This window comes from Aulonocara sp. 'chitande type north' Nkhata Bay, linkage group LG3, assembly GCF_057382095.1.
Source record: "Aulonocara sp. 'chitande type north' Nkhata Bay isolate Kocher_YH1m ecotype deep benthic linkage group LG3, A_spYH_male_GT1.1, whole genome shotgun sequence".
Classification (NCBI taxonomy): Eukaryota; Metazoa; Chordata; class Actinopteri; order Cichliformes; family Cichlidae; genus Aulonocara; species Aulonocara sp. 'chitande type north' Nkhata Bay.
Genome location: NC_141346.1, coordinates 46,114,333 through 46,141,476, shown reverse-complemented (window position 1 = coordinate 46,141,476; position 27,144 = coordinate 46,114,333). Strand labels below are relative to the sequence as shown.

The following is a 27,144-nucleotide window of genomic DNA, read 5'->3' as shown; positions in this document are numbered from 1 at the left end:
AGCTGCAGTGTCACACTATCTTAGCAAGAACTCATCAATACACAGACGAAACGTCAGGGGATCTGCTTATATTTTATGTGTCTGAAAGAAAAAGAATATCGGCAGATTTTTGCCTCATCAAGTGTCTTAAAAGTCCTGTCTCTTTTGCTCTAGTGTTTGATGCTCTGGGGTGAGAACGTATTGAACATGCTACTTGGAGGCTTGTCAGTATAATAGCAATGCAATAGTTTATGTGTAGGTGTCAGTATATTTAAGAGCTTAGATAAAGGGAAAAAGATGAAAGAAAATTCAACAAGACTCCTTAAGAATTTATGTGCCATTATGACACACCAGCTGGGTGTTAGTCTGTCTCTGCAGAGGTGATATCTCATTTTGGTTTCTGGCACAAGTGGGCATTAGCTAATGGAAGCTGCAGCGTTTTCCCACCCACTCACGCGTCTCTCTGAAAGACGGCAAAGGCCGTTTCTATTGCAACCCACTACTCAAAATCCATTTCCACCACTGGGGGACAATGAAGGTACCTTTTCCAACACACTGTCGCTCAAACATCAAGCGTCCTTAAGATGAAAATGTCCATTGACGGGGTAAAGAGCTGAGAGAGAGTAGGGGAGAGAGGTGGTCTAATGTAGAAGCTGCTTCAGGACTTGAGAGAAAGTGGTCAGGTGGTAGGAAAAAGAAATGTTTGGCCCTTTTTGAGCCAAGATATCAGCTCTCAAAAAGGCTGTTTGGGGGGAAAAGTGATGGCTTGAGAGGCGAGCGAAATAGTGGAAGGATAGTTGAGATCACTCTGAGCCAAAAGGAAAAATACCCCTCTGCTGGGATGAAACACTCTGTAATGGCCCCTAAAATCATTGAAGAGCATTCATAAATATGCATAATCTTTAGCAAAAATGAGCCTGCGGGGATAATTCATCCTCCTTTCATACTAGCCGACCTGAAAAATATGGCATTATTGGCAGCCTCTGAACACCTGTCCCAAAGCAGCGAGTGCCAGAGGAACTCAAACGGCAGTCAAGTGTGCCACTCTTGGTCAGCATGGAGGCAAAGATGCATGCCACCTTTCCAGGCGATAAATGGACTGTGACTCCCGTCTTTTCCCGAGGCGAGAAACGGCCGCACGACTGAGCCACGGCGCGACCGCTCACCTCAGCACTAAAGGTCGGCGTGAGTAAACATCGCTGTTTACAGCTTGTCACCGCTTTCGTATCCCTATGGCCTGCATACCGAATGAAACACACGGACGTTCTGTATTTTGCTCAACTTCCGCGATGTTCCTTGTCCTAACAGGACTACACCGCTACAGAGTGACAGGTCTGGATGACCTGGATAACCCAGGTGCAGAGGAAGATGACAGATGTCACGAAACTGTCAAGCTCACATTTCTGCCTCTCCATTTCCTCCCTAAGAAATGTCTCCAGGGAGGCCCGTGTCAGTGCTGACCCTCTGTGTCTTCTCAAGCACCTGTCCATTATCTACCTGCAAACTGCTCACACAGTCTGTGCCAATCTCACTGCAAAGATGATGTGTTTTCTTACAGTGAGGTCATATTAGGCTAGCTGAATTAATTAAAGCAAGCACTCAGTAGCACTGACATCCTCAGTCTTAAATTCACACCACACCAAGACGACAACATGTGGCATCGTTCGGGATACTTACCGGGTGTTTGGAAGTTGAGACGTCGCAGCTCAACTGGATCAGTGGGATGATGAAGTGGCATTTCCTTGCTGTTGGGGAGACTACCTTTTCTAGCTTCAGACTCGGCTCGTTTTCTGTGGAGCAAATTGTCAATTTTAATTAATTCCGGGAGATTATTTGACTAATTTGTACTCAAAACTCTTAATTGTTATTGTGTAACCTCAAAGCTTGCCTCGCGGTCTCATGAATAATGAAGGCACATATGTAATTAAGGAAGTAACAGGGCTACATTCTTGTAGTACATAGGGCTATAAGAGGTAGGCAAAATAACACACGTTATAGTATAAAGCCATCAAGTACAATACGCCCTTAGACAGTAAATACTACCTTTAGCAAAACCTTTTGTTCACTTTTCACTACTAATGTCAGGCGAAGGTTTGGATACAACTTTTTAGTAATTTGGAAGCTGTAGCTGGGGTTGGTTTAAGAGTGCATTACATTATATATTGATAGTGTTTTTTGTTTCAGAGAAAACTTGCTCCACTCCCTTTTTAGTTTTGTTAGATTCTCGAATCAAGTGCCACTTTCACAGATGTAAATGTAGTTCATTCTTTAAAAAAGAAGCAAGTTAGGGGGCCATGTTGCACCACGAATACAAAGTTAATTAGCAGTTGGAAAGGTCAAGCTGCTTGTGCTTTGATCTCCTCCTATCATACACAGCAGATGTAAGCAACATGCTTCCCAGGTCATTTCAACTCCAAATGAGAGACAGCAGTTTCTATAGGTTTAGGTATCATATGCACAGCAAGGACGAGGGGGGAAAAAAGGGTTTTGAAAGGAATTAGGTCTTTATCTATTTCTTTCTCACTCTTACCTGTCCGGCTTGCTGCTCCATTGGTGAGCAAGAAAAGAAATATCAACAAAACATTAGGTGGTAAGACCGTTGACTTTGTATACTCGAGAATGCCATAAACTTTTCCTTAGAATAAGTAAATGGCTGGCTTGCATGAGAGACAAACGATACCAATCATATCTCAGTTTTTGCTTCGCGTGCGAGATTAGTGATGCTTCACTTCAGAGATTATGCTCAATTATGCAGCCTTGGGGCTCTTTGTTTCAAATGCTACAGTTTCCCAGGTGCATCCAAGATTTGTACATTGTATCTCTGCTATTTCAAGCAGTTTCAGCTGATTGCTTCTTGTTCGAGCATAAAAGTCATCTCTTGACTCTTAATTGCTGTGTCTGCCTTCTCCTGCCTACCACTGTTGCATTTATTAAAGTCACGACGTCGGCACGTTCAAGTGGGATCAGGATCTCGGATGAATGTGTGCAAGTCAAGCACATAAGAGCGTTCAAATTTGTTTTATTTAAAACAAAACGATCGCGCTCTATTGATTCGGCAGTCCGACCATCCTGTCGTCCCCCCCTGCGAGATCGCTAATAACGATAACATCAGCGGGGGTGGATGTGCTCTCGTTAAGACTGAGATATCCACTCTCTGTAATGTATACGGTACACTGTGGCCCAAGCACACGAAAACAGAGTAGTAGTACTGCTGCAAGTCAGAGAGAGCAATAAATGAGCATCTCTGCAAACGCAGTAACGTTAAGCACCAATTTAAAAATCAAACAAACACAAATGAGCACTGCCCTTCTGTTCTATGTGTTAAATGCCCACATGAAACTACAGTGAGGCAGATTAATGTGATATGACTCTAACAATAATGATAATACTGATTTAAAGCACTGATGAGGATACCTTGCTTGCGATCGCACCGCAACCCTAGTTGGCCCTGACTTCTGTTTCTCTCTGCTCGTCATACCCGCGCCCTTTCCTATAGCTCAGCAGAACATGCTTGTTTCCATTTGTTTTGCACAGGAGGCGACTTTTGTCACATAAAAATTGATCTTGACAAGAGAAATATATGCTGGTTATGCACTAAATGTTCCCTAATGTGGCAGTGACACTGGCTGGGTAATCGATGTGTAAATCTGCCTGCCACGAATGGAAAGACCAAAGCCAGCCGCATATGCAGTCCATGCTCACTTTCAAGTCACCTTTGTATTATCTCAAATTTTATATGAACGAATGCCAAGGACAATAAAATGCAAGAGCCAGAATAAAGCTGTACCTCTAAACCTCTTTACATTACACTGATAGTATTGATGGATTTTTTTTTGGTCTTCGGTATTGGTACTGTTATGTGATTTGGGCTTGTGCTGACTCTTCAGTTACTAATCTTACCCTTCCAAAATTAAACCTTGAGGACTACTGTTAAATTCTGCTTAGGCCTGGACATTTGATTGAATGAACACTGCAGAAAATCTGCCTTATGTAAAAGGTGAGAAGGGACAAGATAGCAAAGTGTGTAGATGTGTAAGTGTGCACCTTCAATATGTGCCTGTCCCGGCAAAACAGGAGGGCAGCATAAGGTCAAAGCCTGGATCAAGAGCTGAGTCCCCCCTCCCGTGGAATAGGTAGTGGGATAAAGGAAGAGGCTGGGAAGCTATCCCAGGCCCCAGGGCCTTTCAAAGGCTGCACACACACATGCGGTGACATGCAGCAGATAGTCAAAGCTCTCCCCTCCTACGCTTGACTGATGAGCAGTGACAGCACGAGGTCTGACTACCACTAGGGGGTTTTAGGCAAAAAAATAAAAAGAGGCTGTTTTGATTCAGTGTGAAAATGCACTACAGCAAGTGTTTTTTTTTTACAGTGTTACATGGGTTCAAGAGTGTGTGTTTGTGCGTGCAGGGGGCGGAGGGACGTGTCTGATTAACTTTCAGTCAACGCACGTGTCTGTTTGAAGGATCGTGGGCGACTGCACTTCATGCCTTGACAGCTTGGGTAGCTGCATTCTTGAATTCACTTACAAGAGATTAAAAGTGTGTGTGTGTGTGTGTGTGTGTGTGTGTGTGTGTGTGTGTGTGTGTGTGTGTGTGTGCGTGTGTGCATGCGCGCGCAACTGGCTTTGACAGTCACGGCTTGTCTGAAGATCAATGAACCTTATGGTTTTAGCTACATTCTTACGTTTAGCATCTGCACTCAAATGTGCTAACTGCAAATTCATGTGTGGGGTTTTTAAAATACATTTAAATACTTATTGGTAACACTTGAATGCTCGGTGACTATAGATGACATGAATTTAAAGTGCACGTATGCGGTCTATGTAGTAAAGCGTGTGTACATTAGTGCATTGTTTTATACCGTCTCCTTTGCAGTCAATGTGCACTAGCACAGAAATAGAGTTCAGTGACTTCCCACCTACACTGAAGGGGGAAAAATACATGGCTCTTTATTGGCTTTGTATGCAGCTGGTATTTCCAGTGGAATGTGGAGTTTAAAGCTACGGCTAACTGCCTTAGCTAATCACAGACATTTGCTAAGAAACACATCCCTAACATTAGCTGTTTGACAGCTAACTAGATACAGAGATATGGCGCCAGAAGTTAGGCCAACCCCATTAGCGTGCGTTGGTATCAGAGTCTGACGTGTTTGCGTGTTAGTCTGTCTTTTCACGCTAAGCTAGCTGTATATTCTGAATTGGATTCTCATGCTTGTGCTCCCTGTGTGTTAATTAGCTTTTTAAATCCTCACCTCTTGTAAAGGAGGATGGCAATAACGATGCATATGATGAAGACAACAGCTAGCACAGGCCCCACCACCCAGATGAGGCCCTCCTCCTCATCGATGATTGGCTGGGGATCGATGTCGGCTGAAATGACCGAGTCCGAGTAGGGGCTGGTAGCATACATAATCTGAGCCAGGGAAAAACAAATTAAAGGTAAATGTTCTGAAATACGCGCCATTTTTAAAAAAAATGAAAGGTTTGTCCAGTTTTCTGTGCATCATTTCGACATCAAAAGTGTTGGCGGGTACAACAAACCCAATCTAAACGCTTTCCAGGGTGTCAAATGTGCTACACGCAGTCTGATACCCTCTTATATCCGGATTTAACAGTTTGTTTTGTTTCCGCTTCTTTTTACTCTAACTCTCGTTGGTTAAAAAAAAGTGTTAGGGGGTGTTAAAAATAACATTTATCCACAGAGTGGTCTCTAACACGCTCCATATGTGGGTAAGGACCTTCTCGCTTTTCTCTGATGCTAAATGACACCTCATGCGTGTCTTTTAGATGCCAGCAGCTTTGACAAAGCGTCAGTATTTGACGCCCTGGGAATGAGAGCGGGCTAGTACATCTAGACCTATTTTTGGGTGCCTGAGGTATTTAAAGCAGCACTGCAAACCTTCAGTTAATATACGGCCACTGCTGAGCATATCTTGGCGAAGACAGACATGACCAACAATACATATTAAAAGCCAATTCAAAGTTTTTCTGTGTAGTTCATTCTAAGCCGGACTTTGACCAATCAGAATTATCTTTAGTATCTCTCCTATACTGGAGCCTTGATTGAACTATTCCACAGTCCAAGTGAAGATTAAAAAAAAAGGTCCAGTGGGAAGAAAATATATGCTTCAGTGGGCAAATTAGAGATTTCCCTCCGTCCGTCATTATCGTTTTTGCTCTACCTGAACTCAGGGTTAGTGGAGAGAGTGTGAGGCAGCACTATAGACCCTGCAGCTCATCAACTCCATCATCTTGCCTGCAGCTGCCTAATCATGCAGCTTTCTGGTCTTCAGTACAGACAGACAAATGCACACACACACTAGCTGCAGCAGCGAAGATAAGGCGGACCGCACACTGGATGCAATTAAAGAGGAGCGCTGTTATCGAGGTGTTCTCGCGATCAGCTAAGGTCTTAAGGGGCTTCTCTCCCTAAAGCAGCAAGGGTCAGCTTCTTCTGGCTGCAGCTTTAAGTTTTAAAGTCCAACGCCTCAAAAGGACTCAGAGTAACACATCTGACCAGAAGCCAGCTCCAACCCTCAGCCAGGACGCGGCACGGTTAACCTTCTCTGCTTACCAACACGGACAGCTGCTTTTTATTTTTTTATTTTAAGAACAAAGAATGTGAAATCACTAGCAAGGGGGCTTCCTAATGGGAAGAAAACTTATACTCGAGTATCGCGGGGTAGACTTACATTCTCGGACATCTCCAGAACAGCAAGCACAAAGAAGATGTATTCCTGGCCATTCTGAAGTTGCTTGTTCTCAAAGTCCCCATAGATCTTTCCATCTCCCAGGGTGAACTGTTTGGGCAGGTCTTTGAAGTAAGCGGCGATATAGGCTTTGGGTTCTGCCTGCCTCTGGAAACGAAGGCCCCTGCTCGTTCGGTTTATCTCCTTCAGCAGCTACAGTGAGGAGTGAGAAGCAGACAGTTGATAACACACAGGCACACGTTCCAGTACACACATGAAAACAAATCCACACAAACCAAATATCTCTATCTAGATTTTTTTTCTTCTTCTTCTTTTTTTCCCCTGATCGCTGAGCTGAAAACGCTGATTGCAAAAAAAAAAAAAAAAGGCCGGAACATTACAAGAAAAGATCAATGACTTATTTCGTGTTTTTTTGGACTACAAAAGATTGTCAGATTAAAAGATTGTGTGGATTTCCAGCATATAAAACAGCTGAGGATTATCCAACAGCTTCAAACAGTAAAAAAGACACCAAATTAATTCAAAACAGCTCAATTATTCTTCTCTTGCTGATAGCATCAGAAAGATTTTTTGATGAAATATGTAGACAAATAGAAGAGAAGAGTTTTCTGTGTTTGACGACTTCTGTTATGCGTTTTTAATTCTTTGCCTTCAGTTCGAATGAAAGATGTGTAGAGCTGGATTATATATATTGAGATTAAATTAGCAACATGTTCAAATTCACGTTTAATTTGTGCTTTATTTGTTTGCCGTTTTTCACTCCTCTGTTGCCTCCTTGGGCGATTAGTTTTAGCGCTTGTGACTCTAATAGGCTGAAGGACTGTGCCCTTCGTACGAGCCATCAGATTTTAAATTTCTGGTACAAAGCGCAGATGATAATTATGCTAATCGGGCCTGGCTAGTTGTTTCGTCGTCTGAATGCATATCCACGGCCTGTGCGCGTGTGCGTGCGCGGTTGTCATTCACTTTAGAGAGGGTGCGCTCATTGTGTGTGCTCTGTTTTGGCTGCGGGGCTGTTGGTGCTGCCCGATAATGTCTTCAATCATCTCTCCTGTCAACACAGCTAAATCTAGCTGCCCTTGGGAAAAGTTGTGAAAAGGTGAGTGCCAATATTGACAAACAAATAAATTCTGACAGAGGGGTGACTTTTGGCCAATCGGTCAAGGCTACAGACACATCGGCACGAGCTGGAAAGCCGATACCAGGTGAGACACCGCGTGTTTTTCTTTCAGCCTTCCAGACACGTGCGACATCTCAAGATTTAAAAATTGAGGTATAATTATCAAGATTCGATTTGCGAGTGCTATTCTTCTTGTTCCACCTCGAATTGAAACATTTGCTTACACATACATCAATGCATAGCCCAGACCCCCCACCCCTCACCCCCCTCGAATTATCCTGACTGGCTAAATATAAAAGTTGTCAAGTGTTTTGTGGATATGCAGGTAGCCTAGCTTTGCCTGGAATGAGAAGAGACATGAAGGCCTGATGCAGCTCTTCAGGTAATTACCACAGACATAAAGAGGAGGAGGAGGAGGTGGGGATAGGGGTTTGAGTTTGCAGTGCACTTGATGGCTACTTTATGTTCTCATTTCCATATGAACAGTGCTCTCTGCAGCTATTTGCGTCAATCAGCGGGACTCATCTGCTGTTCTCCCAGCCCCTTATTTTTTTTCCTAGTTTGAAGGAAAAGACGTGTGCGGGCTGCATGTGCGCAAAGTTTATAGGGCTCGTTATGAAGCCGAGTATAATAAGGAGATAAAAAGAAAAAAAAATTATAGCCATTATAACCAATTATGACAATTAAAACCAAATCATCCTTTTCAGCATACCTCCTCCAAATTCATCTCGTCAGGACTATCCCAGGGTTTGAAAAACTTGCCGGTGCGTTGCTTCTTCAGAGGTACCACCACAATATAATAACCCCTGCAAAATATAAAGTGTTATATAAATACAAATTGTTCTGGACTGGGTGGAGTCAGTGGAATAAACAACACAGCAAGAAGAGCCACGGCAACGGTGTCTGTCCGTATTAGAAAGCGTAGTCTGCTGACCAGAAAACAGTGCAAAGAGACTAAAATCATGCTTTTAGCAAGTTACATGATCTCTTATCATCTGATCAGGGATTTCTTTTCTGCATTAATTCAAGCATGTTCATTGAAGTCAGGCAATATGGTTATACCACGGTTAGGCCCCCTGTGGGCTAATTAGGAGAGCTCAGCAAAGCGAGATGGGTTTTTCATCTCTTCATCGCGGTGGCAACAGAGATAACGACCTCCTGCCAGATTTGGGCTTCCTGGTTTGGGCGCTGCTCTAGCTAGCATTAGCCAGGATAGCAGTGTGGCCAGCTAATGGGAAACTAATTAGCTTAAGCTCTGGCGTGGGAGATAGTGGTCCAAATGTAACCACCGATTTAAAAAGGAATAAAGAAAACCCCAAGATGGGTTTGGAGCTTCAGTCTGCAATCGGATGTGATCCTTGGCCTTCTGACAACCCTGGGCTTTGTTGAAAGGCTGTAAGAGACTTTATAGGGCTTAGAGGAGTGTGCTTAAATGAGCCGGGGTGCTCCACTGTGTAATGACTCAGGTGAAGTGGATATTACACTGAAATGCAGGGATGAATATAAATGACTGTTTTGGAAGAATTACCCCTGACAAGGTCAGCTATCAAGTTAACTTGTTTATTTCCATTCACAGAGCAACAGTAGGAAATACAAATCAGTAATGTGGATGTGGGAAACGAGTTAAATATCCAACAAGACACATTTTGATACACTACCCAGGTCAGGAAATTCAGAGTTGACTCAGGAACGCTGCTCCGAGCTAATCTGTTGGCTTATGTTGTTATTATGTGTTTGACTGCATAGCTGCAATGGATGTATTGTATCTCACTGATGGAGCTCAATTCGGGACTGAAAACAATACTTCTGATCTATGCAGTACTAATGAATCAAAAAATAAAAGGAAAACACATGTGCACGTTTTTTTTTCTGCTTACCTTACTCTCTCAGAAGTCTCCACTGCAGGTAGCTCCACAGTCACCATACCGTCTGAGTTGGTCTTGTCGACCAAATAGGGTTTGGTGCGGAGGACGTCCGGGGCCGTCATGGTGGACACGCGGTGTTGAAGACCTCCCGCGCTGTTGCCGCGATTGGTCAAGAGGAAAGAGTACTGAGTTTCAGGCTGAAGACCCGTGATTAGCTTCTGGGTTAACTTCCCATCGACCTCCACACTCTGCCCGTTATCGTAGAGGATCTGTAAAAGGATGATTCACTTGAGGTTTCATGTAGAATACCACATGATTTCTAATGTAGTGTACATTGCAAGTATTTACAAGGCTTTGTGTTGCGTGTATATGAAAGTGCCATACTGAGCTAGGCAATGCTCACAGTGAAAGGTTGAGCAGGGTTGTAGGTGTCTGGAATTTCCCATGTCAGCAGCACCGACGACTTCATGGCAGCTTTCACGTGAAAATTTTTTGCAAACACTGCTAAAAGAAAGGGGGAGCATGTGATTTAGACACAAAACATCCTCTCGCTCTTTTTTTTTTAAAACAAATCTACCGACAGAAGTCCCACATCGTTGCTTACCTGATGCCTTCTTTAAACCAGGCTGAAAGCAGCAGTGCTACTCTGAACTCAACACTATCCTCTTACCTTCTTACCCACCAGCTCTTAAAATTAATGACTGACCTTTGCTTAACTGACAAGACAAAGAGACGTACATACTTACTCCACGTGCATTTCTTAAATGACTGTTAGATTAAAGAGACTAATGATAGGGCAGTATGTCAGAACCAAAGTCTTCGGGTTGACTCCGTACTTTGACAACTTCTGCCTTTTGAGGTTTTTAGGGAAGTGATTGGAAAGGGCAGAGCAGGGAAAGGTCGGCTTGTTATTGTTATTTTTTTTTTAAAGGGAAAGGCCTAAAAAAAATTCAGGGACTGGTCCTACCTTGATCCACAGGCTGTGTCCTGAATTGGACACTTGGGCTATAGGGACCAGCGCCCTTGCTGGTGAAGGCACACATTTTAATATCATAAGTAGTATCGGCCCTAAGGCCATCCAGGATGACTGTCGACTCTGGGGCAGTGATGAAGAGTTCTGAGGGACTGCGCGGGCTGTTGATGTCCTTGTACTGCAGAGCGTACTTCACTATTTGCCCGTTTCGTTCTGCCAGCAGCACAGGTTGCCAGCTAACCTGAATGGTGGAGGTGGTGGCGCCCTCCGCTTTAATGTTCTGAGGGTAGCCGCTTGGAACGTCCTCGTTTGTGGTCACTTCTTTGACCGTTTCTTCACCAAAGCCCACCTTGTTGCGCGCCGATAGGCGAAAAGTGTAAGAGGCTCCCTTGTGGATCTCTTTGGTTGTGTAGTGGTTCTCTCTCTCTGCGAACTCAATAACAGTCAGAGGATCCACATCTTTACGGCCGAAGCGGAGACGATAGCCTTGCAGGGGCCCGTGAGTTATTGCTGGGGGGTTCCACTGGAGGAGAGCTGTGCCCATGTTGGTTGTACTGACCTTAAGCCAAGGTTTTTCAGGAACTAATAGCAGCAATGGAGAAAGGGACAAGTTAGAAATATTTGCAGCACACAGGCATTCAGTGTTAGTCAATCTACAGTCAGCTATCTCTTTCTTTAGTGTGGCATGACGCAGTACAAGAGGCGTTTCCTGGTTTTTTGTTTTGTCTGTTTACGTTTCTACAATAAAAGTGCCTTCAGCTTTGCCATGTCATACCAGTGGGTAAGACTTATTGTTTCTTAATGAGACAGTAATTAGCTGTATTCGTGCTCACTGACAAGTGTAAATAATGCTTAGGATATTACATAATAGTTTGATTGTTATTAGATGCAATACTATAGCATTGAAAAGTGGAGATGTGTCAGCAGTGATGGTTCCGTTACCTGCACCAGTGGTGGTGATCAGCTTGGGCTTGCTGCGTGCACCGTCGCCCTTTGTCGTGAAGGCTGCGACAGTAACAGAATACGTGGTCTCAGCCTGCAGTTCTGTGATGATCATTTCCTGTGAAGACACAAGACTTGAGTTGCAGGATGCTCATGTGTTATTATGCAGATGCAAGCAAACAGAAGTGGGATGTGATATTAAAATAACCTTCACGAACACATTCCTTTAGCATATGTGAGGCAGCACGCTAAACAGCTGGCCAAAGATGCAGATCGAGAATCCCAGCTGTAGCCAAGCAACAACACAATCAGGAACAACCTTTCTTTCCAATATTTCCAGTGTTTATTATCTTGACTTCACTGTCAGATAAACAGCTCTTTGCAAATCGTCTCTCCCTCCTCGCTGACAGGAAGAGACCCTACTGAGCGCAGCAGCAGTTGGCTGGGGGTGTGACCGGGCTGTTCGCCCAGCGAGATTTACCCCTTTGGTGATGGTGGCAACTTTTCCGTCTGTAGAAGGTGAATTGTGCTTGATCAGCAGCTTCTTTTAAGCCTAGTTGAGTTTTTATCTGAAGTTTAACCATTTCCAAACATACTACACGTGACTATTTATCCATTTGCACATGAGTAAACCACAATAATTCAAAGGGCCAACACAGTTTGACATCTTGAAGTTAAAAAGTCACCAAAAATAAACGAAAACGTCACCCCCAACCAGATGGCTGCACCTTCCTGAGCCTGGTTCTGCCAGAGGTTTCTTCCTGTTAAAAGGGAGTTTTTCTTTCCCACTGTTGCCAAGTGCTTCCTCTGAGGGGTTGTTTGATTGTTGGGGTTCTCTCTGTATTTTCTCTGTATTATTATTTGACCTGGTTTTGACATGCTGCATCACATATACTTCAGCTCGAAGCATGTGTGATTTGACAGGGATCACAGTGAAAAGCTTTACTTAACAAATAACTACAAAAGTTCAAATTTTATTTCATGTTATGTTTTGTTCATCAGCACTTGTAGTTTGGTAAGCTTCAGATGAGCTTCCTTTCTGCAGTTATTAAAGATGAAATAACACTCAACCTATTAGTTAACATATGTACGGGCATGCAGAGGTTGACAGCAGCAGAAAACATTTGTATTTCGTGAAGTTGATCTACTCACATGATCAGTTGTATCATCATATTCCCACTGATTTTGAGATCAGAACATGGAGAGAAAAAGAGACAACAAATAAGGCATAGACACTAATCACTGGAAATAAAATGCACACACAGTGTTTGTCTACAGCCACTAAATAAATTAAATACAATTTTTTCATAGAATATTTACAGAAAAAGCAGAAATGATCATCCACATACAGATAAACAAGCTTGTGTGTCCAACTGAATTCTCATTAGTGGCAAAACAAGTTACAACTAAGCTGAATAAATAATCAGGCTTACATAACAATAGTTTGTAATTGTGAGTGAGAAAAACATTATGTGTCTCAGATGTGGTGGCTGGCTGAGGGTGGGGTGGGGGTGTTGTACCTGGGCATCATCAATCAGGATGTCCTTGATGGCTGGCTGTCCTGTGGGCTCCCCATTAACCATCCTGACATAGTGCACCTGGTACCCTCGGATCTGACCGTGCTGCTTGGTGGGCATCGGTGAACGCCAGATCACTTTAATTGATGAGGAGTTGACAGCCTCCACCTCAACTTTACGAGGTGGCCCGCTAGGAACTGGAGGAACACCATGGGATAGAAGAAAAAAGGTGAAAATTATAGAGAACCCCTTCACCCCCTTTTTTCTCTCTCTCTTTTTTTTTGAATCTCGCCCAAAGCCGAAGCGCAAAATGCTGCAGTGACCAAAAAAATAAAAAATAAAAATCACAAAAGTGCAGCAAACTGCAACAAGCACTGCATGACATCAATATTTCAACAATGGTAAGGAGGGGGGGGTAAAAACCAACCGCAAAAACAGGTCTGACAACTGACCTAATGTCGAAACATTAAAAATGGGTAGAGTGGATTTTAAAAACATGGAATAAAAATGCCTTTTTGCCAAAATAGAAAAGTGGAGCCAAAGGAGGCTTCAAGAGTTTCGACTGCTTGAAGCACGGCAAGAATTTTGGCTATGGAGCAAGAAAAAAAAATGGGTTAAAAATGACTGTATCACATGACGAGAGACAAAAAAAACTTTTTAAAAAATGGCCTTCAAAAAAAATCTTCCACCTTTTGTTTTGCCCACTGTCCTCAATTTGTCAAGTTCTCAAAAAAAAAAGAAAAAAGTGAAAAATACGATGACATTCGGTAAAAGTTTCAAAAATGACAGTTGGGACTGGAAGTTTGGAGGCCTTCTGCTGAAAATGTCATACCATGTGTTGAAATTGAGCAGCGTACGAGGTGGGGGATATAAAAAAGCCAAAAAATTGTGCTTTTTGCAAAGTGAGTTTCTTTTCTTTTAAAAAAGCATTGTCCAAAAATAGGGTTAAAAGAACTGAGTGTCGACAGTCATATTAGAAGCAGGCAGAGAGGGTAGAAGAGAAGAGGGGGGTTTGTAGATATAGGCAAGGCTGTTAGTATTTGACAGGGTAGGTTAAGAAGGGTAGACTGGAATTGCAGCTGGAGCTTTGTTTTAGCGAACACATACCATCCTCCTCTGTGCGGATGACCTGCGGCAGGCTCTCCGGTCCTGCTCCAACATCTGTATGAGCAGTGACAGTCACACGGTACTCTGTCCATTTTTCCAAGTTTTCCAAAAGGTACTGGGTGCTTTCCGGAGGGATGTTGACGATTTGACGAGTAGTCGCGTCCTCCCCTTCGGTCGCAGCGTACTGGATGGCGTATTGCGTTATGATCCCGTTTTGTAATTCGACAGGTGGTGGCCGCCAACTTACCAGGATGTTGGTGGAGCTGGGGCTATAGCACTTGACTTCCTGAGGTGGGCCCGAGGGTTCTGGTTGTCGGGTTGGATTTGGAGCAGGTTTTTTGGGGTTTGGTTTTGGTGGGTTTTGGTGAGGCCATTCATTGGGTTGGATTTTTTTTTTTTTTGGGGATTTTGTGTTTTGAAAGGAGTTTCAGTTTTTTGTTTTGTTCAGGGTGATGATGGTAGAATTGACCAAACCAAGGGAAAAAAAGAAGAGGGAAATAAAATGATAAAAAAAATGAGGCAAAAACACAAGGACACGTGGGTAAATCAAAAACATTTTAAATCAGTGAAACGTGGAATACACAAATAAAGGCAAAACGAAAGGTAACGACAAACACAAAAGTGTACCAACTCGTGATGAATGGATGGTGGTGACTGGGAAAATTAAATGGACTGATTTACCATATGTAACCTACCTTTGTCATGAACAAAAATTTTTTTATAAAAACAAAGAAGACAAAAATCACATATTCTAATATTCTTAGATCCCGTAAATATGAAAGAAAAAAAAAAGCTACACCTACTTCAGATGACATGTAAGTTAAACCATCTTAAAACAGACTAAGAAAAATTTGGCAAGCAGTTACCATCAATCCAAAAACATAAAGGTTGATGCTGTAACTATTTTTAAAAATAGAAAAAAATATATATTGTGTTTGTCACCAACCTTTCCGAAGCCTGTTGGTTTGTGGTAAAAGCCTGATTGTACAACAGAGAACTTCCCAAGGAGACATGACTGATTTATTACATTCTGATAACATTGGCATGCACTGTTCTTTCCAAGTTAACTACATCATTTACTACATCATCTGAGCCAAGTTAAAACTTGTGATCTTTTATACCTACCTGATCCCTGCCCTTGTCTTTCAAAGCCCTCAGATTTAGGTCAGATACACAGAAGTTTCCTCTTCTTTTTAAAAACATTAATTTATTTTTCTATAAGAAATCTAAGGCTGGTAATTCTCTGCATTTCCAATTTTTGTTTTTACCCCCTCCCCCAATTTTAACCAGCTGCATAAATCTGAGGTCTTTCGGGTGAACATGTCCCTAACTACAAAGGCAGTACTCGCTTTGAGCTTTCTATGATATTGAAACTCATGAACGCTCTTCGTTCAAATCTGAATTGAGTATTAAGGTGAGAGTTCTTGAAGAAAATGGAAAAAAAAGTTGCTTTGGTTCTCTCCGTTGTAGCCACATAGAAAGCTCAGACAGACTCCAAAACATTTCTATTCTCCTATTTTTTGGCTGACATGCAATTTCAGGAGACAAGGCTTCCTAAAGGCCAGCTATGCCCTTTCATTTAGGAGAAAAAAAAGGAGACACAGATGTGGGCATTCACATAAATAATTCAAGGCTTTATCATTCATTTACGTCTGTTTTTGAACAACAAAGGTGGAGAGCCCGCAGTTTTTTTTATAACCTCGTCTCCTGACTTTACAGGAAAGCCCCGGGTACACTGCCCATGCAACCTTTTCAAAGGGGGAGGGGGATACAGCATGGTCAGGTAGATTTTGTTACACTGATTTTCCATTTTAAGTGTTTACAGCTTTGCTATTTTCAAATGCATCAAACATTTAAAGGGGGAAAAATCTTATTTGGTTTATCTGTGCTCAGAAGGACCTTTCTGACATTTTTGTCACATCTTCGATTTTTGATTTTTTATTTTTTTTGCGGCCCACATAAAACTTTGAATGCATTTGAAAATGTGTTCCTTCCCAGATAGTTTCAACCCTGTCAGATAAGGAAGAAGACCTACGTGTCTGTGGAGTTTCTGCAGAGATTTCATTGGTGTAAGCTCCAACTCCGTGTTTACTTCGGGCAGCCAGCCGAAAAGTGTAAGTAGTGAAGGGCTTCAAGTCCTTCAGTAGGTACGTTGTTGTCGGCTCAAAGCTGACTCGTTTCTGGGAGGAAAGGGTGGCATTGTCACTTTGTGTATAAGATTCGTTAAACTACAGCAGAACAGAAGGAAAATCAAATGATAGGTTTTACTAAGACAGCTTTAATTTGAGCTATTGTCTCACTGAAGTCACAGATTTTACCAATAACAGTTATATCCATAGTTAAACCTCTGAAATAAACAATATCTTAGACGTTTAACAGTGGAACAACTGCATATTCGTGCATTTACTTGGTAAGGATAGATCAACTATGCAGACTAATAACATGATAAGTAGGCAAATAATAATATTATTAAACACAATAATCCCAAAAATGGTTGGAACCTTATTAATGTGTTAAGGAGCATTATGGACTCTTAAGTCTTAGCAAAATAGCTTAATATTAGAAAGTAATTACCTCCTCTTTGTCATCTCTCTTTCTGTATAAAAGCTCGTATCCTGTCACTTGATTTTCTTGTCCGGTTTGCGTCTGAGCGTTCCACGACAGCAAAATGCTCGTTTCTGATTTGGCTTCTCCTTTGAAGTCGGTTGGTTGGGACGGAACTGAAATTAGAGTGAAGAGATGAATTCATTACTCGTCGTGTCTTGCACTATCCACTCTCATCCGAGTCACGCGTGCACACACACACGCCACTTGGCGGTTGAGTTATTGCGATAGTCTTCACAGGACTTTTTCTTGAGACATAAACAACGAGGCATTTGAATCGCTCCTTCTCACTTAAGATTACTGGCTAAAAATGTTTTTCACACTCAAAATTTTCATTGCGGGGTTAAGAGCAACGATACTTTTTAGCAGCCTTTTTCCGGTTTTGTATTTTCATTCATTGTCTGTTGCCGTTTTTTTTTCTTAATGATTTAAAAACAAACCCACCTCCGGTCTTTGCAATGATTTGAAGATCTGGAGAAAGAGGCCCATCACCCACTGAAGTATAGGCTAAAATTTTGATATAGTAGGTCTTATTTGGGATGAGGCCCTGAATGGTGGCAATATTAGACCCCCGGACGATCTGCTTCTCCCAGTGGTTGGGGTGCTGGCTGGGATCCATGGTGTAGTAGACTCGGTAGCCCGTGATCTGTCCGTTGGCCTCCTCTGGCTCATCCCACTGGATGAACGCTGTGGTGGCGCTCATCATGTGACCTCGGACCTGCCTCGGTGCGGTGCTGGGTGCCTGCTCAGCAGTTTTGGCCTCAATGCTCTCGCTGGGTGGCCCTCGGCCGATGTTGTTTACCGCCACCACCCGAAACTCATAGTCGGAGTAGGGGCTGAGGCCCCCGACGCTGTACCTAGTGGTGGCTACGCCATCAATCTCTTTGTACAACTCATCCGAGTACTTGGACTTGTGCTGGATGATGTAGTAGGAAATTGGTTCAGGGTTGCCAGAGTCCCAAGCCAATGTTATGCTTGTGGCTGTGCGCTCTTCCACTACAGGAATACCAGGAGCCTTGGGCAACGCTGTGATGATAATTATAGAATGAATATTAATAAAAATGCAAAACACACAAAAGTCACATATTGGTAGAGGAATTTATTGTACATGCCATAGAGACTTTATTTTAATTTGTTGATGGTTGACTTTTATTGATAACTTTCATTTACCAGACCGCTGCACATGAAAGTGATGAGCCACAGTGTATGTGGAGTCATAAGAGACTGTGTTGTGCGTATTCGATTAGGTGGGTGGATAGTCTTAATATTACTTTAGTTTTCCTAGTTTACAGTCGTGTAAAAAAAAAAGAAGAAGAAAAAAGCGACATATCATCTAATGAGTGAGATTTAAGGCTTGTACACTCCACGTTCGGCATTTCGGAGCGATGTTGTCGTTAATCTTGGGTTTCCCAGTGTTTATCACTTTAATAATTAAACAGGTAAATTTATTACTTTAATTCCCCACACCGTGGCACATGGCAAAAAGATATCAGGGCAATAGATTGTCTTTATACACCATCTGAAGTATGCTTTTGGGGGAGCTCCTGCCAGAGGGTTATATTGTGACTAATATCTCTGTGTTGTGTCTTGGAAAAACAAAGCTGAATGTCTGTGTGCGTGGCTCTGTCCCCGGTGTGCTCGTAAACATGGCGGCACCAATCGGGGGTATCTTTCTGACACACTGCAGTGTAGATATGATTACGCACAGATAAGTACCATGTCTACACCAAAGTATACTCACTATGTTTCATTCTCTAACATGCCCCCTCCTTTCTTACAAATTGCTCGCAGAAATGGTGCGCTTTTGGCTCTGTAGCTCTCCAGCTGAGAGATAAGCACTTCACTATATTCTCAGCCTGGCATCTAATGCACCGAGGCTGGTGCCAGGGCTTGTCTAAAGCTTTAAGGAATCCTCTACAGATGACTTATCGTGGCAGTGTGAGGTAAATAAGTTCCTTTAAAGCACTGCCAGTAGTCGCTGCTCGGATAGATTACTAACAAATATTAGCTGCAAACTGGAGACATACTGTATTTTGAAGTAAATACACACTCTAAGAACTGAACTATTAATACCTTTGCCTCTAGCATTGGCATTTCTATGAAAATTACAGTCTTTAATTACAGTATTAGAAGAAGAATTAAAGGCACATGTACCTTTCACTGTTATCTGTGCCGCAGCCTCTATCACCCCGAGGGTTGACATGGCTACACATGTGTAATTGGCCGATTGCCGTACGTCCGTAAGCTCCAAGACGTTACGTCCAATGGGCATATCGTCTTCCGGCGTAAGATCCTCAGCTCCCATCATCCACTTGACATATGGCATGGGGGAGCCCACAGCTACACATGTGATATTGACACTGCCGCCAGGCATGATCTCATTGTCTGTAGGTGGAATGGAGAATCGCGGTGGCACCCGTCGCACTAAAAAAAGACAAAAAAATAGCATGAAAACCAGGCAGAATCTGGGGAAACCTTTGCAGAAAAACGGCATTCACCCCAAAAAGAAGAAAAAATTCTTTAATGAGAATATTAACAGATTCTTAAATGTTTAATAGTGTCAAATTCTCTAAGATTTCTCCATTTATGAATGTTCTCATGCGATCCGAGACTTCGATTAAGTGGCAAATGGATTAACAACAACACAAGCACCATGCACAAAAAAACTGCATCACCATCAGTACGGATGTACAGAACTGCACAAAGTGCTGGAGAGTCGACAGCACTCCACAGTTGTGTGCAAACAAACAACTTTCAGGCTGCAAACTTCCAGCTGATGTGAGATAATGTGCCGCATCACATTCTCACATCACATGGACATGTAGGTCATACACTTAAAGGCTTCACGCGCGACAAACGGGAAAAGTGTCTCGTGTTTTTAAGGTCACTACAATGCACTGTTAACAATGCTATAAAGATGGCTAAAAAGGTAACTGACTGTGCTATACACCTCAGATAAATGTGAAATTTATTAAGGGGAGTAGTTATACTGCCGCTCAAAGCATGAATAATTACAGTTAGTGATCCTACAATTCAATCCATGCCTGGGAACGAATCAAAATCATTTATGATGCTAATTCAAACTGTTTTCGGTATGACTATACGCCTCTCAGTACATTTTGACAGAAAGGGCTAAGAAACGTCATTCAGTTTGACAGCTGTGAAATGATGTGCCATGTTAGGGATTTATAGGAAAGGATTCAATCCTAAAAGGAGGGTAACACACTTAAAGACGGATGCATCTGCAGGGTTCGAACAATGCATTGGTGCAGCCAACTTATCGGTCAATATCAGCTATTGGCTCTTATATCGGTATCAGCATATATAATGATGTTGCATAATTTGTCCACTAGAGGGAACTCTGCAAACAATCAGCAGATTAAAGACTTATTTTAAAAATAAAAGCTTATTAAATAAAAACTACTAACAAGGAGTGATAAATAACTAGGCATAAGCAAATGTTACAGAAATCTGTCTGAAAGAAAAGTATCGGCCGATATACTGTAGGGTTAAATCATCAAATATCGGCATTGTATCTGCTTGGGATCTGGGAGGGAATATCCCCTCTCTCAATGTAATTTTACTTTTTTTCTTCACTAATACAATGAAACCTCCGAAACTAGTTTTGCAGCACATCAATAATGCATTATAATGTGCTATTCCTGCAAAAATGTGATACATTTCACTCTTACGGCAACTCTTTTTAAAAATATTGTTAGATTAAATTACTCTTAATTGTGCAGGTTTGCTCCAATAAAAGATGAATGTTAATGTGTGACGCCGGTAACACATGAATGGTATCGAGGCCTTCTGGAGGAGAGCAAGAATCAATCATGCATACAAGAACAATGTTGGCTTTAGGAGGCAACCACATGAGGGAGTCTAGGGAAAGGGGGCTGCGGGGGCAAAAGAAGCAGTAACAGGGTCAGAGGGAAGACATTGTGTCACTCGGTGTAAATGGAGAGGTTAGCCTGACACTGTTACACTGCTCTAACTGCGGCTAGCACAAGCTAAGGGAGAACAGAGAGCCACAAAAGAAGATAACATCATCTTAGCACTCAGGTTTATCCAGGGGACGTAGGCACAAAGGAAATGAGGCTGGTGCTACCAGGTGCTGTTGTACAACTTCTAGCAAGGATTTAAATAAAACGTAAAGTCAGTGTTACTGCTCATGGAATTCAAAATAGATTACTCAATAAATTATTTAGCAAACCTTGAAGAAATAAATGAAGGAATAAATCACTTCTAAAGATTATAGGAATATTTGCAGTTACACTTACGCTGAGTCTAAGCTAGTTACTTGTGCTATATTTGACTAGAACTCAGACGTGCTCTTGCAGCTGCCTGCTACTAATTCACAGAGCCCATTCTGTTGAACAGGCGGCAGCTCTCCAGACAGGAAATCTAGGGGAACTGCTTGCATTATTAAATACAACGTTTCTCTCACTCAATATTTAATTAATATCCAATTGGATCACGCTCCCCACAGACATAATATTATCCTGCTCATTTGAATATCATTACATTTGTCAAGTCTTGTGGATAACGCTCTAAATACATCATTCTTTCATGACTTCCTGCGCAGAAACATCCTCATCTGAGGAAGTGGATCATCTCTAACGGCAGGATTGTTTTTAGAGCTTGATGCCTGCCTTTGGTTCCAATTACAACAAGAGGTGGATTTCGGTTAAAGATGCTCTTATCTGTGACAGACTTCTGTTAGAGGGAAGTTTTTGTGTAGACTAAGGCTTAAACTCTTGTATGCAGAGAAACATTTGACATCCACGTGAATGGAGGTGGTTTTAGTTCTAAGCACCGATAAATGAAAGACAGCGATCTTCCTAATGCTGTTTGTCATTTAGCTCCGTTCTTTTCTTTCTTGTTTTTAACCACCTTACCCTATTCCCCTGCTGTGCTGTTAGTTATCAGAGAAACCAAGCAGGAACACTGACAGGGTAGGAGCTGGGGGAAAGGGGTGGCTAGTCCAAACATTAACAGGTGACCATGCAAATAGACCGTCGGACAGATGCAAATATCATTCCTAAAACCCCACCTCAAGATGCAAAACATGCACCACCTATTGGACAGTCAAGCAAGGACCAGAGGCATTCTCAATGGGAACATGGACACTGAACGTACAGCAGAGAAAAATAATATTCAAAGGAGCAAAAAAAAGAAAAAAAAAAAAGGCTAAAGTAATACATCAGTTTTTTTCATTTTAAACGTCTCTAAAATGTAGCTAAAAATAAATAAAATAAAAACACTTGTTTCTGTTGTGTTCAAAAAGTAAAAAACACACCAACCTTCTCGCAGCTCTGAGGGATGTGGGGAATTTGATGCAGAACAAAATGAAATAAGGAAAGGAGAAAAACAAGGGAAACACAGAGAGTAAAAAGGCCATGTTTTAGGTGTTCAGATGCTACTTGAACAATTAGAAGGACCTTCTGTTTGGAGGGCACAGGAAGCTGCTTGCACCCAAGAGCACCAATGTTACCAAGCAAAGTCTTAACCTGTCTAATTTCAATCCTCCTAAATAAGAAGAAAAAAAACATATCGTCTGCTCAAGTCATGTGGTTAGCTTCAAATATAGTAAATATTAATGTAAGTTGATTATAAAAAAATACTTTGAAACTATAATTAATGAATGCTACCCATAGGACTAAAGAGCACTGTGTATATATATATATATATATATATATATATTAGGGGTGCAACGATATTCGTATCGATATTGAACCGTTCGATACAGTGCTTTCGGTTCGGTACGCATATGTATCGAACAATACAATTTTTTTCATTTTTTTTTTTTTTTGTGTCCAGTTTGGATCTATAGCCATCAGAATTGTTGTCTTGAGGCCAAGAAAGATGCCAAGAGGATTTATTTTAAGTGGATCATCATATTGGTCCATTTGATTGACCTTTATTATAATTATGAATTTATTTTATTTTCAGTTGCAAACGGGACAGACATGACTGTGGGATAGGACAGGGGGAAAGAATGAAAGAAAGAGGGGGAGAGAAAGAAAGAAAACCAAAGGGGAGAAAAAAAAAAGAACAATACAAAATTTGTAATTTATTTTATCAACTTTCCTTCTGACGATGCTGTCTGTGTTGAGCGCTCAGTGAATCTGCATTTGACTACTCTGCCTAGGCTCGAGAGTGCAGCCTAGGCGGAGTAGTCGAACGCAGATTCACTGAGCACTCGACACAGACAGCATGGTCAGAAGGAAGAGCGCAGGGCAAGCTAGCGAGACAGAAGTGGACCTCCCCACTAGGGCTGGGCGATATGACCCAAAATTCATATCTCGATATTTTTTAGCTGGATGGCGATATAAGATATATATCTCGATTTTTTTTTTTTTAAGCCATAAGTTAAGAACAAAAAGAGAGTTCTTAGTCACACTGTGTCCCAGATGTCACACGGGCACTTTTATTTACATACAGCGTAGATATTACTCAAAAATAAATTATCAGCATATATTAAATAATCATGGTCCATAAATAAAAGAAAACAATGTTGTTTTTGTGCATAACAAAAAGCTCACAATTGTGCAGTCAAAATGTAAACTAATAGACGCTGAGCATAATAACAAAGAGACAGATTTCACAGCTGCTCCACGTCTCTGAACAGGTGCCATTTGTGGTCCTTATACACACACAGTACGTATCACTCCGCGAGGCTCCTCCTCTGTAGCTGTAATTCTCCGACAATCCATCAAGCGGTGTAGCTCCGTAGCTTAGCAAAGTCATATTAAAACATTTTTTGACAGATTGCTGAGCGCTGTGTACCACATAAAATCGGTTCGCGGTCAGTAAGCACAACCAGAATTCATACATAAGGCGCACTGTCGATTTTTGAGAAAAGGAAAGGATTTTAGGCCGTGCAGCCCCTCTGGGCTGCATGTCGTTAGCGCGGTTAGCTCGCTAACACGTTGACGCCATCCAGCCCCACGCACGGTAACTCGCTAACGGAGATTTTCCGCTTTCATCTTGTCATTGCCTGCAGGTGAAGCTATGGGGGAGTTGTGTTCAGTGCAGGAGAGGCGAGGCCGAGTAATGTTGCGTAGAGACAAAAGTGGACGAAAGAGAGGCAAACTTGTGGCTCCACAAGTATAATTATAACGTAACATAGACTATATCGATATAAACGATATTGTCACATCTTATATCTCATATGAAAATATATCGATATTTTTTAAAAACTCGATATATCGCCCAGCCCTACTCCCCACCCTCATTCAGATCTGGCGTTTGGAATTATTTTGGTTTTCATGTGACGTATGACCCTGAAGGTAAGCGAGTCATGGACTAAAGTAAAACAGTATGTTAGATGTGCCATGCAATGCTCAATTACATGGGTGGGAGCTAGTGTGTTAGCGCAGCTAGCTCGTTAACGTGTTGGCCGTCTAGCCCCTCTGTATAGGGTAGCTCGTTAACGGAGATTTGCCGTGTTGTGGCGTTAAGGTTATTTCAACGAGATTAACCTGAAAGCACTAGTGGGAACACAACGAATATGACTGCACATTTACACCGACATCATCCTAGTGCAAAGACAAAAACAACAAGCATGCATGCTACAAACTTTAGCCGAGTCATTTAGACAGCTGTTAGCACAGGATTCTCCTTATGGAGACCTGATATGTTTAATATGCTGCTGAGAATATAGCCCAGAAGAAGCGGATAGTATAGCTTTTATTTTGGAAAGAGACATTTCTCTGTAATAAACTCTCTTTTCCAAAGATGAGTGATTCCTCAATCAGATACAGGGCTCGCAATATCGCTAGCCCGATGTCCCGGGGCTATCTCTGCCCTGCCTGTCGGGCTATTGTAGGAATGAAAAATATATGTCAATGCTTTTGCATTCTTTCAGAAATGTAGCTGGGTAATTATGTCATTGGCATCGGTGAGCCACTGTCAATATGTGACATATTGAAATCGTGTTTGAATTTGCGCTTGTTTTTTTGCTTTCACTTTGCAATCGCGCGAACTGTGTATAGAGAGCGACAGCACTGATCTGTGAGTGATGATAATTTGTGCACCAATTCCTCTGACATCGTCTTATTAATTGTTAGCTTACTATGCAAACATGACAAGTGAAATCTCCCGCAGCAAGCTTAAACATGTGAGAGGTTGATCGCGCAGAGAATCGCTGAGCTTATGTGAGTGCGGCAGGATATATATTTCACTACGATGACCTGGATGATTGAGAACCTTCACAGACAGATATATATTTTAGTTCTGCTGAGCCAAATAAGACAGGTCAGGGTGAAGAAGTGACAGCCAAAGAAAAGCTTACCACAAAACGGAGAAGTTATGACAAATCAGACTATAAGGCAAAAAGAAAGTGCAGCTTTATGGTTTCATGGACAAAAGAATTTCTGTGGCTGCAATATGACGAGCTAAAAAACAACACGCACAAGGGTTAGGGTTAAATTTAAAAACTGTACTTTTGTGTTAAAATATATATTTATAATTTTAATAAATGACAAATTAAAAAGGCATGAACATTTTTTTTTGTATCGAAAAAATATCGAACCGAACCGAACCGTGAATTTTGTGTATCGTTGCACCCCTAATATATATATATATATATATATATATATATATATATATATATATATATATATATGGAAAGTTTCTAGATTACTGGAGCAAAAACAGTGGGTTTTGTATATAAAAGGAAAAAAAGCTTTGCATACTAAGTGCAATAAGAAGTAAGTAAGAAGACCAATGAGCTTTATATTTCAGAGGCTGTGCAGCTGTGACTGTTTTCTTTTGTCAGCTAATTTCATCTTTATTGCAGGATAACAAAATTCACAACTGTTACATAATGAAATATTATATTCCAGTTTAAACTCTCGAATTTGGTGGTTTAACATATTCATTGTCAGCAGCAAAGGTAATGGGATTAAAGGTGTCCTTCCATTGTTGACCAGTGGGTAGAAAAAGGAGCTGTTTACTGCTGGGAAAAAAAAGTCAGGGCTGATGGAGGGGAGGGAGGACATCCGCCTCCAACAGTTAGGTTTCAAAAGCAATTAGTAGATAAAAACAGCAAGCAGTGTTAGATTCAGGATAATCGAGAGAAAAGGGCCAGAAACATGTAAAAGAGCACTTTAGGTTCAAATCAGTGCAGGTAAGTCAAGTGCAAAAACAAAAAGACCAAACCAATACCAAAACCTAAACTTAACAAATCAAGCATACTTACAATAGAGTCACACGATGTGGCCCCTGCAGACTTTATTGGCTAATTTTAAAAATTCCTCTTGAATCGTAAAGAGAAAGTTAATGTAATGTTTGACAGAAGCATGCTGGTGGTGCTTAACGCGCGCTTCCTACCTCTGACATATAGGTTTGCTGGGGCAGAGTAGCGGGTTCCATCGTTGTTGGTCGCCACGCATTCATACTTCCCCTGGTCAGACTCTTCGCTCTGCTCTATCTGGAGGGCTCCTGGTTGGGAATAGCAAACGGGGTAGCAAAGTATATTTGGTTAAAGCTATGTCGTCAGCATCAAGTTCACAAGCAAAAAAGAACCAAACAAAAAAAACAACAAACAAAAAAGCAACGGGCTCGTTTGACCTCATGGAGGTCAACGTCAGCACCCTTCATTTCTAGATTTCTTTGTCCTTCTAAGCATCAGTAGATCAGTGAAATGAACCTTATAATTGATCGATATCCAATTAAATGTATGAATAAAATGTTTATAAACTATATAAATTATATTCGATCATTTATTGTCACAGCCTGATCCACTGGCTGAGGGGAAATCGAGACTGTGCAATCGCACTGTAAGTGAGGCAAAACACTGCGATGCAAATAGTTTCCTTCAAGAAGCCTAAAGTAGCAACACGAGAAAAGAAAGGAAAAAAAACACATCGTCAACCAAATCCAAAGGGAAAAAAAAAGAAAAATAACACCAAACTCAGTCGCTAATATATTTACCCTCCTAATCATCTCTTAAAAAAAAAAAGAAGAGAAGCTTTTTTACCTATAGGCTCTAACAAGACACTCATCCTAACGCCAATGGAAAAAAAAATGTCACTTTGAAAAATAGGGGCAAGCCCGTCAATGTACAACATATCACTGGACTGGTCAATATGGGGATGAGTGATACTACTTCAGGGAAACATGGATCAAACAAAAGAGGTTTACAGTATAAGAAAGCAGCATAACAAGGGAAGACAATTGAACAAAAGAATTTTAGGTATGAACTTTAGCATATTCAATCACAAATCAGGTGTATTATTCTGCCTGCAGAATAATTTGGGACTTCATTTAAGTGAAGTGACTTTTCAAAAAAAATGCAGCTCGTACCAAAAAATTGAAAAA

General features: G+C 41.6%; 1 protein-coding gene across 22 annotated transcripts in view; it reads right to left on the bottom strand.

The window, feature by feature from the left end:
* LOC147335864 (receptor-type tyrosine-protein phosphatase delta-like) overlaps positions 1–27,144 on the bottom strand; it is a 418,922-nt gene that overhangs the window by 24,408 nt on the left and 367,370 nt on the right. For 4 of the 22 annotated variants that reach the window (XM_086283190.1, XM_086283253.1, XM_086283221.1 and 1 more), the window contains 17 exons: positions 26,155–26,265; positions 22,122–22,133; positions 18,973–19,242; positions 17,263–17,844; positions 16,789–16,934; positions 16,250–16,394; positions 14,215–14,520; positions 13,111–13,304; positions 12,743–12,769; positions 11,591–11,708; positions 10,643–11,230; positions 10,079–10,179; positions 9,688–9,944; positions 8,523–8,616; positions 6,673–6,882; positions 5,233–5,393; positions 1,657–1,769 (listed from right to left, as the gene is read on the bottom strand). In XM_086283190.1, the coding sequence (XP_086139316.1) occupies positions 1,657–1,769; positions 5,233–5,393; positions 6,673–6,882; positions 8,523–8,616; positions 9,688–9,944; positions 10,079–10,179; positions 10,643–11,230; positions 11,591–11,708; positions 12,743–12,769; positions 13,111–13,304; positions 14,215–14,520; positions 16,250–16,394; positions 16,789–16,934; positions 17,263–17,844; positions 18,973–19,242; positions 22,122–22,133; positions 26,155–26,265 (3,435 nt within the window). The remainder of the gene's footprint in view (positions 1–1,656; positions 1,770–5,232; positions 5,394–6,672; positions 6,883–8,522; positions 8,617–9,687; positions 9,945–10,078; positions 10,180–10,642; positions 11,231–11,590; positions 11,709–12,742; positions 12,770–13,110; positions 13,305–14,214; positions 14,521–16,249; positions 16,395–16,788; positions 16,935–17,262; positions 17,845–18,972; positions 19,243–22,121; positions 22,134–26,154; positions 26,266–27,144) is intronic. The other 18 variants (XM_086283206.1, XM_086283261.1, XM_086283229.1 and 15 more) reach the window with 8 other exon arrangements.